Source organism: Aedes albopictus, chromosome 1 (assembly GCF_035046485.1).
Source record: "Aedes albopictus strain Foshan chromosome 1, AalbF5, whole genome shotgun sequence".
Classification (NCBI taxonomy): Eukaryota; Metazoa; Arthropoda; class Insecta; order Diptera; family Culicidae; genus Aedes; species Aedes albopictus.
Window position 1 is genome coordinate 76,987,308 of NC_085136.1, and position 17,492 is coordinate 77,004,799.

At 39.5% G+C, this 17,492-nt stretch overlaps 1 protein-coding gene across 2 annotated transcripts in view; it reads right to left on the minus strand.

The window, feature by feature from the left end:
- LOC109422034 (chloride intracellular channel Clic) overlaps window positions 1-17,492 on the minus strand; it is a 226,401-nt gene that overhangs the window by 39,693 nt on the left and 169,216 nt on the right. For both annotated transcript variants that reach the window (XM_062844884.1, XM_019696674.3), the window contains exon 2: window positions 14,201-14,302. In XM_062844884.1, coding sequence (XP_062700868.1) covers window positions 14,201-14,302 — 102 coding nt within the window. The remainder of the gene's footprint in view (window positions 1-14,200; window positions 14,303-17,492) is intronic.

Genomic DNA, 17,492 nt, shown 5'->3' on the forward strand with positions numbered 1-17,492 from the left:
TCGCATAAATCATAGAAAATAGCCGCTCTGCGAAATGAACCTAAAAAACCCTGAATCTTCCTACAACTGTCCAATACTACACGAAAAAGATGTACATAGTGTGGTTCCAAACATCCTTGCCAGAAACCTTCAATGTCCCTGAAACGTTCAAAAACTCTATTGGGACCCTTCAAAACGGCCATAAAAACCTTTCTGAGATCACCTGAACGCTTTAGAAATGTCCATGGACCCTAAAACCCCGAGTCTGTTAATCATTTTCACTAAAACAGAGACCTCCTCTGTCGAATCGTATAGTACAATGAAACGAAACAAAACATAATCCTCTGTCGACTGAGGTCTGATTTTCTGCATCAGCAATTATCGTCGTCATTCGATCAAAATGAACGCTCTCGGCAGTCTTCTGCGAAAATTATCTTCAACTGATTGAGCACCGCAATGTGTACCAACTTTTACCAATGAACGAGTAAACCGTAAGCTTACTGTTCATTCAATACAATAGCGAGCGCCACTAGTTGTACATAATAATTCCTGATTCATACGACCTAATAACGAAACATGGGACCAACGTCCAAGCACATGTTGTATGCCAAATTACAAAAACATTGGCCAGCACTGTAAAAGAAATGAATTTTGTTTTACAGCACAATACTATCGCGCGAGCCACTCTTCCAATCCGTTCGTAATACTCGATTGTGCCCAAGTTTGGCGTAGGTCTTGGTACACGAAACGTAAGAGCTTTCTCAGGGTTTCCCAGCACAATCCTCCTTCAGTTCTTATTTTCCATTTCATTTTCTGACTGTACTCAACAATTGTAATAATGAGGGAATGCTTCAAGATTTCAAGGCAGCCTCTCTCATCTGTTTTGGTGCAGTTTGGATGTCCGTCCGAAACTTGAGTTTGTTTGCATCCATACCTGGTGGTGTTCTCATGGACGCTGCGGATCTACAACAGCAGCGCGTGTGCAGCAAAAATGCTGTTTTGATTGATTTAAAGTCTCAACCTGCAGCGCCGGTTCGGGTGAGGCACGGCTCCAGATGACGTCATTTAATGGCTACTACGCCGGCGGGAAGCTTTTTGCCGTTCAACGTGGTTGGAGAAAAAATGATTGTTTGCCAGTCATATCTTCAATTAGTAGAACCTTGAACGATGTTTGACGACAACGATCGGTGACCGATGAACATGATTTACACATTGGTGTAAATAAAAAGTATGCGGCTACAATATTGACCGATAACACTTGTTTACGAAAGTCATAAACTGCTATCAACGACCAAAATTTTTCATGCAAAATCACGAGCTGATTTTGAAATCATACTATTATGTATTTTTTGATTTCAAGTAGAAGAGTTTTCAAACAATGCAGTGAACAAGACTGTTTTTTTTATTCTTCGTAAAATCGGACTGGTCCTACTTCTCAATAGTCAATACTTTAAATGCCGCCTACAAAATGCTATCCCAAATCATCTACAGTTATCTATCACCTAAAGCAAATGTTTGTGGAAAGTTATCAATCCGGCTTCGTCGACGGTCGGTCGACAACAGATCAGATTTTCATTCATCCTTCAGAAATGCATTGCCTACCAAGCCACATTCCATTCCAACATCTGTGCATTCATCTGTTCATGCGATTTTACTGTCTTGTTTTACGGGTAATTTCACGAAATCCGGTCAAGTTGTTTGTGTTGACAGAACAGTTGAAGTGATTTCAGATTTGTACACCCGCCTTGGTTAAAATCCTTTGGGTGACCTGATAACACACGTCGAACTTAAAAGTGTCCAACAAATTTCTGTTCTATGTGTACCATTCAAAGTCGCAATCTTGATCACCTCCTGAAATGATTGGACAACTGAAATAATTTTATGATGAGCTTTGATAAACGTGTAACGTTTATGGGTTAGGCGCTCTCTACCGTCCACGTTGGACCTGTGTATCAGCCTTTTAAGAGTCCCCGACTGCTGCTGACGTCAACTAGGTAAACTTTTGCTGCAAGATTAAATACCATTCCCGGTACTTATCTTGAAGCTCGCACATTGCTTCGTTGTTGTTGTTTATTGATACCGAAGCCTATCGAGTATAGGCTTTCTGTGAAGTCAACAGTTTCGCTTTTTACTTGGACCGCTTCTAGTCCACGTTGTCGTTGTCTGTATCGATTGCGTAAACCTTATCTTTCCTGCTGCTATGATAGACACAATTTGCCGGAGGAAGTTTGCAAGAAAAAGTAAAACAAAAAATCCATAAGCCATAAATATCTACATCGTCGTCGTCACGGGTGGTCCTCACAATGCAATGCGCGCGCGATGCTCATTAATTTTGGAGGTCATCCCGAGACTTGAAAACGCCAAACCCATCCGTTTGTGTTGTTGGATGGGCAATAAATAAATTTAAAGCGAAGAAAACAACACGAATGGACAAATGGAAGCGTTTGAACTTGAAATTCAGTTGGGGAATCGGTGTGAAATGCGCACTAAAACCGTCGCAGAAACGATTAACAGCAGATTTACCAACTAACTGACGTTATTGGGAACGTTTCCACATTCACAGCTTGCAGTTATTACCTGAGAGAAATCCTTATGGAACTTCCCTCAATAGATACGGTTTATCCCCAATCTCTTTTACACAGGAAAACGGAAGCCAGTCACACGCCGTCTCACACTCACATCGGCCGTCTGTTGCCGACCAATCGGTTTAAAAGCGAAAACCAAGCTATGCACGCAATCTGATGTAATAATACAAGGCGGGAATTAGTATTCGCACGGGGCCAGCACACCAATAATGACGATGACGCGTCGACCCACGACGCGACGGGACATGGTTCGGTGCACTGACGCCAGATAGTTATACCGACTACCTATACCTACCTACAGATGTGTGTAGAGAGGTTACGAGAAATACCTTACCTATAGATGCCAAACCTGTGGCACAAGGCTTCCAAAATTTGGAGGTGGGTCACCTCGCTCGCAGTTTCGATTGAGGCACTCCGCACCAGTGACCGAATGACCTCAAATAGAGCGAAACGAATGCGTCCTTTTTATTGAATGGAACTGTTATTTGCTTCAAGTCAATACTATTGGTGGGTGAAATAGGATTGACAGAGGGAATTTTTAAACATTGAGCCCAATAGCTTTCTATAGCCGTAAATTCGATAGGAGACAGACATGTTGCCAATACGAATTAGTCAATTTCTTATGTCTTGCGCCGTTATGAAAAAGAAACTTGAATAGGCACCAATAAGTTAACTAAACGCAGGCTGGTGGTCTGGATAACAACAAGTTCGCTTTGGAGTTTCCCATGAAGTTTGTCTGGGAGTTTTCCCAGTAAGAGTTCCTTCGGGAATTCTTGCGGAAATTGCTGCGAATGTTCCTTCGGGAGTAACTCCCAGAATTCCTCCGAGAATTCCTTCGGGAGTTCTTCCGAAAATTCCTGCAGGAATTTCTCCGGGATTTCTTCCGGGAATTGTTCCAGGAGTTCCTACGGAGATGGCTCCAGGAGTGCCTACAACATTTCCATCCAAAAATCTTACGGGAATTCTTTCGGCAGTTCCTCCGGGAATTCATTCGTCAGTTCCTCTTGGAATTCTTCCAAGAGTTCCTTCAGGAACGCCTGCAGGAGTTCCACCGAGATTTCCTTCTGGAAATCCTCCGAAAATTCATTCGAGAGTTCCCCCGAGAATTCCTCCGGGAATGCTTCCACGAATTCCTCCGAGATTTCATTCAGAGATTTTTTTCGGGAATTCATCCAGAAATTTTTGAAGAAATTCCTGCGATTTCATCTAGCATTACTTTCAGACGTTTCTTCGGGAGTTCCTAAAGAAATTCCTCCGGGATTTCCGGCGACAACTCATTTGGTAGTTACTCTAGGAACTCCTCCGATAATTTCTCCTGGATTTCCTCTGGCGTTTCTTTCGGGAGCTCCTCCGTGAGTTCCTTCTGAATTTCCTCAGAAATTCTTGCAGGAATTTTTCCGGGAATTTCTCCGGGACTGCCAGGAGTTACTCCGGAGATTGCTCTGAGAATTCCTCCGGCGGTTCTTCCGGGAATTCTTGCAGGAATTTCTCTGGAAATTCCTCCGAGAGTCCCTTCAGTAATGACTCCAGCAGTTTCTTCGAGGATTCCTTCCGGAAATCCTCCTGTAATTCTTTTGGGAGTTCCTCCCGGAATACCTCCAGGAATTCTTCGGGAGTTCCTCTAGGAATGCCTCCAGGAGTTCATCCAGGAATGCCTCGAACGTTCCTACAGGAATAACCTGCAGGAATTTCTTAGTTTATCCAGGAGTTTCCCCGGAAATGCCTCCAAGAGTTCCTCCGAGATTTTCTTCCGGGACTATTCCGGGAGTTCCTCCGGAAATTCCTGCGATTTCTCCCGAAGAGTTCCTCCGGGGGTTTAATTGGCATTTCAATCTGAACTTCTTCCAGAAATTCCTTTGGAAACTTTTTCAAAATTTCCTCCACAATTTGCTCCGGCAGTTCCTCTGGCAGTAATTCTTTCGGAAGTTCTTCCAAGAATACCTCCAGGAGTTCTTTCGGGAGTTCCCCCAGGAATGCTTCCAGGAGTTCCTACAAGAGTTCCTTAGTTCATCCAGGAGTTCCTCCGGAAATGCCTCCCGGAGTTCCTCCGAGATATAACTTCCGGGATTATCCCGGGAATTCTTGCGGAAAACCCAGCGATTCCTCCGGGGGTTTATCTGGCATTTCTTTCCGGACTTCCGCCAGAAATTCCTCCGAAAATTCTTTCAAGATTTCCGCCACAATTTCCTCCGGGAGTTCGTCTGGCATTTCTATCAGGAGTTCCTCAGTGAGTTCCTTCGGGAATTCCTCCGAAAGTTCCTCCGGAAATTCCTCCGGGAGTTCCTTCGGAAATTCCTCGAGAATTCCTTCAGAAATTCTTCTGGGAGATCCTTCAAAAATTTCTCCGGGAATTCATCCAGAAGATTCTTCGAGATTTCCTTCAGAAGTTTCTCCGGTAATTCCTTTTGGAGTTCCTCCGAGAATTATTCTGCGAGTTGACCCGGCAATTCCTCGAGAAATTCCTCTGGGAGATCCCCAAGAAGTTCGTTTGGGAGTTTTCCGAGGAATTCCTCCGGGAATTTATGCGAGAGTTCTTGCGGGAATTCCTCCGGGAGCATCTCTGGCATTTTTTTCGTGAGTTCCTCCGAAAATTCTCCCTGGAGTTAAGCCGGAAATTCCTCCGAAATATCCTCCGGAAATTCCCCTGGGAGTTCCACCGGGAATTCCTCGGGGAGTTTCGCCGGGATTTCCTATGTAATTTCTACAAGGAATTTCTATAAGAGTTTCACCGGGAATTTTTATAGCGGTTCCACTATGAAGTCCTTCAGGAGTTCCTCGCTAATTACTCTATTAGTTCTAACGCAAATTAATCCAGAAGTTCTAATATTATGAAACATCAAAAATAGGCCGAATTCCTCCAGGAGTTCAGCGTGGATTTCCGTCAGGAGTTCCACCTACTTCTAGGAGATCCACTAGGAATTCCATCACGAGTTCCATTGACAATTCATCCGGGAGTTGCACCGAGATTTCGTAGATGCGATCCACAGAGAATTCCTATAGGAAGATTCGCCGCTTATTTCTTCTGTAGAAGTTTTTCAAGAATTTCTTCAGAAGTTCCCCACCTATTACTCTACTAGTTCTGTCGGGAATTAACGTAGAAGTTCCGCCAATAACTCCTAAAGAAGTTCCACTACAAATTCCTCCAACAGTTCCACCCAGAATGTTTCTAGGAGTTCCACCAGAATCGCTCCAGGAATTCCACCCGAATTTTGTTCAGGTGTTCCACCGTAAATTGCTATTAGAGTTTTCCACCGAGAATTCTTACTAGAGTTTTACCGGAAATTTCTATAGAAGTTCCTCCAAGAATTCCTTGACAGAGAACTCGTCAATTACTTTAGTTCCGCCCAAAATTCCTTATCCTTAAGAAATCCTTATCCATGAGAAATTTCTTGAAAAGGAACCCCTATAGGAGTTACATCGGGAATTCAATAATAGTTGCACAAACAATTTTTACAGGAGTATCAACAGAAATTCCTCTTGAAGTTCTACTGGGATTTACTATACGAGTTCCACCAGGAATTCCTAGAGGATTTACATCAAGAATTTCTAAAGAAATAGCACCGTGAAGTTCTTTAGGGCTTACACCAAGAATTCCTACAATAGCTCCCCCAGTAAACTATTCAGAAGTTTTACCAAGAATTTCTAAAGGATTTCATCAGGAATTCCTCTAGGAACTCCACCAAGACTTTTTCCCAAAGTTACTCTTGAAATTGTAACAAAAGTTTTACAGAGAATTCTTCCTGAAGTTCCTCTATGAAATCTGTTGGAAGTTCCACCAGGAATTCTTGTGGAATTTTCTTTAGCAATTTATTTCGAGGGTTGTTGATTGCAGCTGGTTTCCGAATTTTCTCAGGAGTTCCTCTGGCAATTACTAGGTATTCTTACAATTGTTTGTTTCAGAAATTCCGTAGGAACTTCTTTCACGAGTACCTGTAAGAATTACCAAAAGATCATCCAAAAATTAACCAGCAGTTCCTCCGAGATTTTTGCCAGGATTACTGCTGGGAGCTCTTCCAGAAATTCTTCCGGATGTTTCTTTCCGAAATTCCGTGCAGTTTCGTTTGAAATGACCAGGGGTCTTTCTGAGAATTCTCCAAGGTTTTTTTTTCGAATATACGTTCAAGAGTTTCTCAGATAATAGTTCCTTATAGTGGCTGCGATAATTCTTTCAGGAGCTCTACCAACAATATTCCCAAGCGTACTTTCGGGGGTTACTCCAGGTTACTTCGTGAATTCTTCTCAAGTAATTTCTAAGGATCGCAAATAACATTTCCCTTTGAAACTTCTAAAGGAAATCCCAACGAAAAGCTTGTAGGAATTTCCGGTGGAACCCATAGAGAAATTATCGATGAAACTCCTATGGATTCCAGAACGAACTTCTATAAGAATTCAAGGAGGAACTTCTGGTAGAATTTCCGGTGAAATTCCCTGATGGATTCGCGGTATGACTCATACGAAAATTCTCGACGAAACTCCGATCGGTTCCCGCTAGAATTCCGGTGAAACTTTTAGAGGTATTCTCACTGCAATTCCTAGAGAATTTTCAGGTGAAACTGCCATATAATTTCTACAGAAATTCCCAATGCAACTCCTATTGGTATTTTTAGCAAAAACCTTAAAGAAATTCTAGTTGGAGCCCCTAGAAAACATCCCGATGGAACTCCTGGAGAAATTACTGGTGGAAACCCTAAAGGAATTCCCGAAGAAAGTCCTGAAGGAATTCTCGTAGAAACTTCTGAAGACATTCACGGAGGCACTTCTGAAAAAATTCCCTGCGGAACTCCTGGAGTAATTTCAGACGAAACCACTGGAGAATTTCTCGGAAGAAATTCTGAACGATTGCTTAGGAAGGAAACTGCTGTATGAATTTCCGGAGGAACTCTTGAAGTAAGCCTTCCAGTGAACAAATAATTAGCTTCGGTAAAAATTTCGTTACTATAAACAAGGATGGAAAACGTCATGGATTTTCTGGAAAAAATGTCATGACATTTTCTATTTTCCATCATTTTCGGTGCAAACCTCGATTCGTGAGCTGAACCAATCTTAAGCGCTGAATATCGAAAGCTAATCATGTATTAATTTGTCACCATGGGACAGTAAAATAAGCCAATAACAAAATGACATTTTCATGACATTTCCCATTCCGGGGTCCTTAGCTCTTCAAGACTTGGAAGAAAGGTTAGAAGGTCGTCATTGTGATTGCGTTGTTCAATAATGGCCCTCTGTCAATTTCAATTTATATTCGATTTCACTCGTCGCTCACTTGTGATTTTATCCACCATTTCTTTGATTTTGGAATTCCAAGGAAACTTTCTTGGCCCCTCTTGAAATTCTTTGTGTCATTTATTTGAAAATTTCTCAAATAATTTCATTTGAAATTCATTTATTCTCAATCGCTGAATATCTGAAAAAAATTGCAACTGAATTACCGGGGGAATTGCTGATTTCCAAAAATAATTGACAAAGGAATTCATAAAGAAATTAAAAAAAAACTGCTTGAGAAAAATCCAAAGGAATTTCAAAAGAAAATGCCTAAGAAATTCTCGAGAGAATTTTGAAGAAAAAAAGGAATGGCCCAAGGAATTACAAAAACACAAAAATTGCAGAAAGAGTTGCCAAAACATTTTTTTTTATTTTTATCTGTATTATCGAGATTTTTAGCCCTAGGCTAGTTCATTTAGGGACCCATGCTTTACTTCCCTTCCGAAGGAAGAACTCACATTTTGCGAGTTTGTCGGGAGTGGGATTCGATCCCAGGTCCTCGGCGTGATAGTCAAGTGTTCTAACCATCACACCAGGTCCGCTGCACAAAACAATTCTAAAGGGAATTACCGAATCACTTCCCAAGGGAATTACCGAAAAAGTTTGCAAAAAAGTGTCTGAATAAATTCCTAATAAATACCACAAGCTTTAACAAATATCAGAAGAATAGCAAAATGAATTCTCCATGTAGTTGCTAAAGAAATTTTCAATGAAATTTCTGAAGAAATTTTCAAAGCAATTACCGAAGGATTTTTTCTAAAGAAATTCCTGAAAAATAAGTCAATTAAATTTTGCAAATTTTTCAGTAGAATCACCGAAAAAATGCCGAAGATATTTTGAAAAAAAAAATCCTCAAGAATCGCCAAAGAAGTTCCTAGAGTATAGATGAAGTTTCAGAAAGTTTTGTTTTACAAATTGTCAAAGATTCTTCCGATGAAATCCCTAATGTAATAACCGGCATCAATTCCCAGAAAAATTACCGAAGAAGTTAACAGAAGACTTACCAGAGATATTCTAAAAAAAAAACTACGAAATAAATTTCCAGAAAAATGCTCGAGTTGTTTTGGACAAAGTGGGCAATTTTAAAAGAAATGTTTAACGTATGTTTGGAGGTTATGGCTTTCAGTCTTGGGAGGAATAAATGAAAATCGGATTCTAAAGTTTTCATCCGGCGTTTCGGTAATATATATTCTCAAGGAATCTGTTAGCAATTATTCCTTTATGATGTGTTTATGATGGCTATGTGAATGTTACTTACTAACTTGCCAGTAAATTTCTTAAAGATATTGCTGAAGGAATCCCACCCAATGGAATTGATTGGGAATTTTCCATATAATTACTAAAGAAATTCCCGAAAAAAATCTTAAAGAATTCCACAGAATGTTCCCAGGGTTCCAAAAGCTAGACTACGCAAATACTTAATAGCGAGAGTGAGAAATGATGAAAGTCATGCACTTCTATCAGTTCACAGTTTTTGTGTTATAGCTGAAAATTGAGATTTACACTGTTTGTGTTGGAATTTATAAAAAATCAAATATCCTAAATTATTGTGAAGAGGATTTCCTGGTAGCGTAGTGAATCGCCGGAGACGGCTTCGATTCGATTCCAATTCTGGTCTGGACTTGTTAATCTGACGTAAAACATATTCAGATGATCGAAAGAAACATAATAGCTGATTCACGCCAAAAGATTTAAAAATAGTTCACTATGACTTCTTCTTCTAACTCTACGTTTCAACTGGAACATGGCCTGATTTTCTTGATCCTTGTGCACATCCACATTTCTAATGGAAGAACTTTCTCTACCTGCGATTTCATGAATTTGTATATTTTGAGACTAGTACAATGGGGTTACGTATAAAAAGCTAAAACACATAAGGCTGAAATCAGTGTTGGGAATGGTAACAGTAGTTTGCTTGAATTTGATGAATGTATCGCTGACTCTTCATATGCGGGAGTAATTTTTTTGAATCAATATAGTAGGCGATCTAAAAAATGCTACAGTAGCAGATTCGACGCGGGAGCTCCAAATGAGTTTCATTGAAATTCATTTGCCGCACTAGCATTCTTCATTAGGACCATCGTCATTGACCGAAGCACAGTATGTTCCGATGACACGCTCCCGAAAGCCCGTATGTTCCTTGCAGCATCGTTACACCCATGGTTACACCTTTCAAGCATCGGTTCTCCCTTGGTCCTCGTAAGCGTCATCCGTGATTCAGCAGGAGGAAACCTCGGAGCAGACTATCTCGTTCCATTATTGAAGTGATCGTGTACGCCGCCGCACCGCACCACACAAATGTGAAAGTGAGTAACGACGCAAATCGGCTTCCGGTTCCCTAAGCTCTCAAGAATCAAGTATATTATATGCATGATGATGGTGCACTGGTGGAATCAGTTTTTGGTTATACCTCTAATGTAAGACGTCGTTCCAGTTGGCATGTCGGCCGCTGATTGCCAGGCAGCGCAAAAACCCCACGCTAATCGGCGTGTCGTTTATCAGAAAAACTACCACCATCAAAATAATAAATAAAATCTGAACCATAACTGAATGTCCTCTTGTTTAAATACAATCTTTATAAAATAGTTAGCTTTGTTCTCAATTACTTGAGAAGTCGAGAAGGTCCGCTCCGTAAGTCCGTCCGATTCTGTCAGCAATAATCCTCGCCATTAATGTATAGATTCTCCAATATTCTCATCCCCGAGAGCTTTACTGATTCATCCAGCGAAGAGCTACCCAACTTTTTATCCAAATCATCCAAAAGCCTTGTCTTCAAGCTTGACCCGTCTAGAGAATCCCGTCAGAACAGAGACATAACGATCTACCGTAGCAAACTACCGTAGCAACATAGGGTTTCTAATGAAATTCAATAAACTAGACTACCGTAGCGGACGGTTTTGCATTCATAACCATGGGTAGCTGTGATTTGAATAGTTTTGACTCCGCCGAATGAACTTCGTGATTTTTCCCAGCACTGGCTGAAATAATAATTCGACTAGTCTTCAAACGCTGTCAATTCAAAAGCAGCTGTTCTCTATATCACCACAGCCCTACCATGTCTATGAGCCTTTTTTTGTTTTCAGCCTTTTGTTCCGATTACATAGTTTCAGCCTATCGTGTTCATGTGTTATGTGCATTCAGCCTCATGTTAGAATCCCTCTGAAGGAATCCCAGCACACATTTCTGAAGTAATTCTAAAAAGAATTCCTGAAGCCATCGGTGAAGAATTCTTCGAAGGAATAATGGCCGACAAATTGCTATACCAGTTTTATTTCTCTGTTGTCTGTTCGATTTTAACATGTGAATATTTGCTAAATTAAATAAGTATTTATAGGGTTCTTCTATCGCTCAGGAGGAAGACAGCCCCTAGCAACCGTGTTGGGTTTTTCAGTTGGGCATCATTATTACAAAAAAAAAACTTTAAAATAATGACCCACGTTGGGAGCCATATTACGGACAAACAATGATGGAACCCTATAAATGTTCTATTTCATTTTTCACTTGACCTCGCGAAAAATAAGACAGAACACTATAAATGCACAATAATGCACGTCTTGACAAATTGACACACACATTAAACATAAATTTGATACAATACAACCCCGACTAGAAGATTCTAACAAAAATATAACATAATTATAACAAACCATGATATGTATAACTCATTGTGATATAATCATGTTTAACATCATTGGTGTTTTAAAATATTATAACTCAATTGTATCATATTATGTTATAAATGTCATTCAATAACTCATTGTGAAATAATTTAGTTCTGATTCTTTGACATTCAGAACATCATTTTACATAATTGTATCAAAATATGATAGAAACTAGTTTTCTTGAAGCTAAAATTTATATCATATTGTGTTATAATTTTGTTCTGATTATAACAAAATAGGTTATTATTTTGATTAGACCGGTGTACTTTTTGTTACAGTTTTAGTTATTTTAACATCATCCTGCATCTAGTTTATAACAAAATAAGTTATAGAAAAATTTCATATCATCATAACACAATGTGTTATAAACATGATATATTTTTCTAGTCGGGACACTAAACATAAAATTTGGCCTGCTACCTTGATAGGTAACAATTGACGATCACAGGATTACGAGGTTGCATTTATTGGTTTTGCTCCATCAGTCGATCCTGGAATAGTATTTTATTTGGCTGATTGCCTTATAGTTCACAGTAATTTGTTCTGTGTCCATAGCTTAATTTTGTTTAGGAAAACTAATCCTTATTAGCCATCCCGAATCGGGTTTTAATGCAAGACGGCTGCATTTTGATGTCCGTGCTAGGAATCGTTTGCCTGTCTTGCAGTCATTCATCGCCAGAAATGACCTGAAAGTATGCAACCACTTCGGTTGCTAGGGCTATTTTTCTCCTGAGTTATAAATGAACCCTATAAATGCACATTAAAATTGTGAGAATAATCACAAGTTAAAATCGAACATGCAACAGTAACAGAATTCCAAGAACAATTCTTGGAGGAACACTTGCGGAAATACTTGGATGAATGTCAAGAAAAAAATCTAAAGGAAAAAGAAATTCATGCAAGAATTCTTGGAAAAATTCTAGCTGGTATCCCTGGAAGAGTTCTAACATGAATTCCTGGAGGGATCTTTAGAGAAATGCGTGATAAAAACAGCAGGATTTTTTGGAGAAATCCGACGAATCCCAAGAACAATTTCTTAAATAATTTTTGACGAAATGCTTGGAGGAATCACAGGAAGAAATTCTGATGGAATTTTTGGAATGATTTCTGGAGGTATCCTAGAAAAAAAAAATGAATAAACAACAAGAAAAAATCTCAAGAAATTCTGGCTGGAATGTCTTAAGCAATTTTTTCTGCGGTTCCCCCACGAACTGGTGATGAGGATCCTTGTGATTTCTTCATAAGTTCTCGTTGTGATTTTCTAATAATCTCTCTAAGAATTTTATCAGAATTAGTTTTCAAGATGTTTTAAATTTTTTTTGGGTTCCCCCAGGAATAATTCTTTATATTTTAACAGGTTTTCTTTCCTCTAGCTATTTTGTAGGAATTGCTGCTGTGATTTCTCCAAGAACATCCTAGTAAGATTCTTCCAATCCCATCTGAAACTGTTTGAAGTTAATAGCAGAAATTCAAGAAAGAATATCAGCAGGCATTCCTAAAGAAGTACTTATGGGATATTTTTGAGAATAATTTTTGGATGAATGCTTGGAAAATCTTACAACAGCATCAGCAGGCATCACAGCATGGCTAAATCCCTAGAGGAATCACTGCAAGAATTCCTAAGACTTCTCGTGAAATTCTCGTCGTGGAATTCTTTCGGAAATGCCTGTTGGCATGGGCTCGATCTCGGTCGGCTGAAGATTTATTTGCAATGGAAATATGTTTACCTTCCTTAGCTACAGAGTTCGAAATGAGTTTGAGCTTGGGCTTGCTTGAGCTTGATTGACTGCCCGCGGATGCAACTACAGTATCACCAGACCAGCTACACTCATACAAGGAGCCGCGGGCTAGCAGCAACGTGCAGTGTGTGAGCATTGGTCATCTTCTATTTTAGACGACAATGGCACCTGCCACGTCAGGTTGCAGATCAATGTGGCGAAGGGGAAGGAAGTGATGATTGCAATCGTTTGTATCCACATCAGACCAAATATACCTCTGCGTCTGCACAAATTCATGCGGATGTCAGAGTGTTTGTCGGATATGGTTGCCAGAGGGTTCACACATTGGTGCGTGAATGCCAGGCGTAAGGTGAAAGATTAGTGTGTCTATTACTTTGAAGGTAATGCGGCACAGGTCGCTTGTTTGCATAACCCGTATGCGTTAGATTAACACTGTGCTGTGGGAAAAGTAGGAATGAAGGGAACTGCTTTTTCAATCCATTTCTGTTCTAGCGATGGCTACGAACATTTTATGTAGAGAGGAGAAAGATACAAAGTAGGAGGAAAGGGACGGGGCAGAGATTGAACCCACGACCTTCTGCATACGAATCAATAGCGGTAGCCACTAGACCACTTAGCCCGATCTTTTAGGCTATAAAACAAGACGTATTATATCACGAAGGGCAATTTTTTACAAGGACTCCCTTTCAAGCTCCCTTTTCACCATAGAGCTTTACGCCGTATTGAACAACACAATTACAACGACGAAATTCTAGCCTAGCATTCTGGATCACGATCTTCTTGCTTGTCTAGGATGAGTAGTCATCATCGAACAACTAGGGACTAGTTTGAAAATTTGTATATATCGTAGACTGTGCTCAAAAGTTTATGGATGTAATTGGATATTTTCACCGCCAAGTGTTTGCCTAACTCCCCTATAACATTATGATTTGTGAATGTATGGACAAACTCTCATACTTTCTCAAAAACTTACCTTCAAACTAATGGTTTTCAGCTCTGCCAGCAGATACAGGTCCATGAAGTATTCCTGACAAAAAAGACATGCCCCCTTCCGTCTGCCATCTATCGTCGAAGCCTGGAATTAAAACACATCAAGAGAAAGAAAGAAAAACCGAGCATTAGCGTAATCATACACCAATTGCATTTAAGGCGAAACTGGAAGCATTTCCTCACTTTTTGGTGTTTGATTTTTTATTAAATAACGAAGTAATATTTTCAAAATCGGTTTTCGTGCACATGTAGAGTATGGATTAAGGTATCTTCTGAATTTTTTTTGTAGTGGAAAATGTTTTTCGTTTTTGCAGAAACCATTTTTGAACAAATTTTCACAAAAAAATGGTTTTTGCAAAAATGGAAAACATTTTCCACCTCAAAAAATTCAGAAGATACCTTGATCCATGCTCTACATGTGTACGAAAACCGATTTTGAAAATATTGCTTCGTTATTTAATAAAAAATCAAAAACCAAAAAAATGAGAAAATGCTTCCAGTTTCGCCTTAATAGAGCACCTCACTTTAGTAGTGAGGCCTTTACTCAAAATCACATCCCACCCATTAGCTGTCTGTACCTTCGATCACCCCGTCCTTATCTCCCAAGAACGGCCACAAGCTCACGTTCGAGACGTGTCGTTCAACGTTACGGACGAACGCGTTGTCATCGTCGTCGCCGTCGTCGCCATCCCCGTCTTGCTTGGACTTGGACGACATGACTCGAACTCGAAGGTAATTGCTAATTGCATTTCAAACACTCGACATCGATCCCCCCCCCCCCTACACCACATACTCGTTCGTCGTCATAGAGCCGCATCGAGCCATACTCCACATGCGGCGCACATGTGATGATCTAATTATTCGACCAGCACCAGCAGCACCTCAGTACGATACGGCAGCTGGAGAGAGGAAAAAATGTCGCGCATTCTTGGGCGTTCACATTCGGCTTGGTAGGGGAGGTGGGGGTAGGATGGGAATGAGCTTTGTTGCAAAGAAGTTGTAAAGGAGTTCCCTTGTGATAACCGAAACATGATAAAATAATATTGCTGTTCAGAAAGATTGCATTTATTTTAAGGAATAAAACTACGTTATAGATAAAGATAAGGAATATAAAAACTTATTAAAAACTAGTTACTGTTATCTAACTTATACATATATGACATGCTTGTAACCTGAACAAAGTTAAAACTAACTGTTTCTAAAACATCTTTGTGACTTATTTACCACTGTTTTTTCTCATTTTAATTAAGCATCGTAGTATTATAAAACTTTTATAAAACTATATAAGAACTATGTATTTGATATCATCAATTTCGAAATCGTACACAAAGTTTTTGATTCTAATTTCACTTATACAGAACATGATAAGTAAAACAAGTCAGTAAAATTGATACTAGAATACAATATGTTTATCAAGTTGCATGATATAAATGAAGAACATAAATTAAGTTTCTATTAATTTCCTTTTTTACGTTTTATTTCGTTAGAAATCTAGGATTATGATAAACGATCCTCATCCCACCACATCATCCCCTATCAACCGGCAACACGGCATGGGGAACAACACAACAACGTGGCTCGTGGCATCTTTGGCAACGAAACTTAGCTAACGCCGCCTCTGCTGTAGAACAAACGAAATGAAAAGAAAAAAAAATAATCGAAAAGTTTTGTGCTGTTGCTGCAATCGAAGGACGCCAACGTTAACGAAAGAGGTGTTGTTACCGCATCCGCAGCAATACTGTTTTTTTTTTCGGGGGGTTTTCGATAAGATAAGCTGCACTGTTATGTCCACAGATGGAGCAGATAACAATTGGAACGATTCGCTATACACTTCAATGGGTGACCGTTTGGAGAGGTTTTTTCTCAAAGCCGAAGGAATTCGGTTTCGAATCATGGTTGAAATGTTACAGGCATGACCTTCAGAAAACGATTGGATTTCTAAGCCACTAGTGCTTGGAAGCTAGTTTTGGTGATCAATAGTAAAAAAAAGGGTAGAATATTATGCGGAATATTTTTTCTGATCATCCAAACTATTCTTGAGTTTAGATCCTAAAGTGTACGGGTATAACGGTAACTTCTTCCATTATGCAAAGCTACGATTTGTAATCTATCATGTCCAGTAAGCCTTCTGAAAGGATAATAGACAATATCAGATCAGTCGGGATATCCTAGGTCATCCAAACTGTTCTTGAGTTTAGATTCTAAAGTCTACGGGTGTAACGGTAACTTCTTTCATTAAAAGCTACGATTTGTAATCTATCATATCCAGTAAGTCTTCTGAAAGCGCTACAGTGGTTGTTTTTATCAACTAAGCCCATAATATCCCAAAAATATATAACAACGCGTATTGTTACTCTACCTGCTTTGGTAAGTACAGGTCGGACTCGATTATCCGGGGGTTCAATTAACCGGGGGCCCGATTATCCGGGGCTCGATTATCCGGCAAAAATGGCTCGATTATCCGGGGAAAAGTTTGTTTATGCTTTGTTTACAAGATTTAAGATCATAATATGCCAAAAAAATGTAATAAACATCAAATACAACACCTGAAAATTGGATTTAGCCTATTTGAAAATTGTTTTTATTTTTTCACATTTTTCAGCTAAAATTTAATTTTCAAAAAACATGATTATAATAATACCTGACGTTAAGTTTAGGTACTACAACGTCATGTATGTAAGCTTCAATGTTTAACGAACAGTTTTTGATTGAAGAACATCAAAAATAAAAGAGAATAAGCATGGCTCGATTATCCGGGTGATTCGATTATCCGGGGTGAAATAATTTTGGAGTCACCCGGATAATCGAGTCCGACCTGTATACAGTGGATTATATAACACTACTTAACGTAGTGGCAAAAGCTATTATCACAAGTGTAGACCTGAAACTATGGTCTCCGGAGTGGTGTTGTTGATCTGGAATATCTCAAAACTATCTTGAAATGACTCATGATATGCCAGGGGGATTATAGATTACAGTCTAAAGTTCATTGTAAGACTAACTACTGTTAATATCAAGAGCTAAACTTCAGGATAGTTTAGACGACCCTCAATGTCTCAAAAGGTTCGTAATAATATACAGTAGACTTCAGATTGGTTCAGTCACCGCGATTGATTATAAAACGTTACTCATTATATCAGATATAGTCGATGTTACGAGTGTAGACCTGAAGTTCTGAACTCATAGATAGTATGGCTGACCTGGAACATTCCCATAGTGTCCCCAAATGACATTTGAGATTTCAATATCTTCACGGATCTCAGCAGATTATGCTA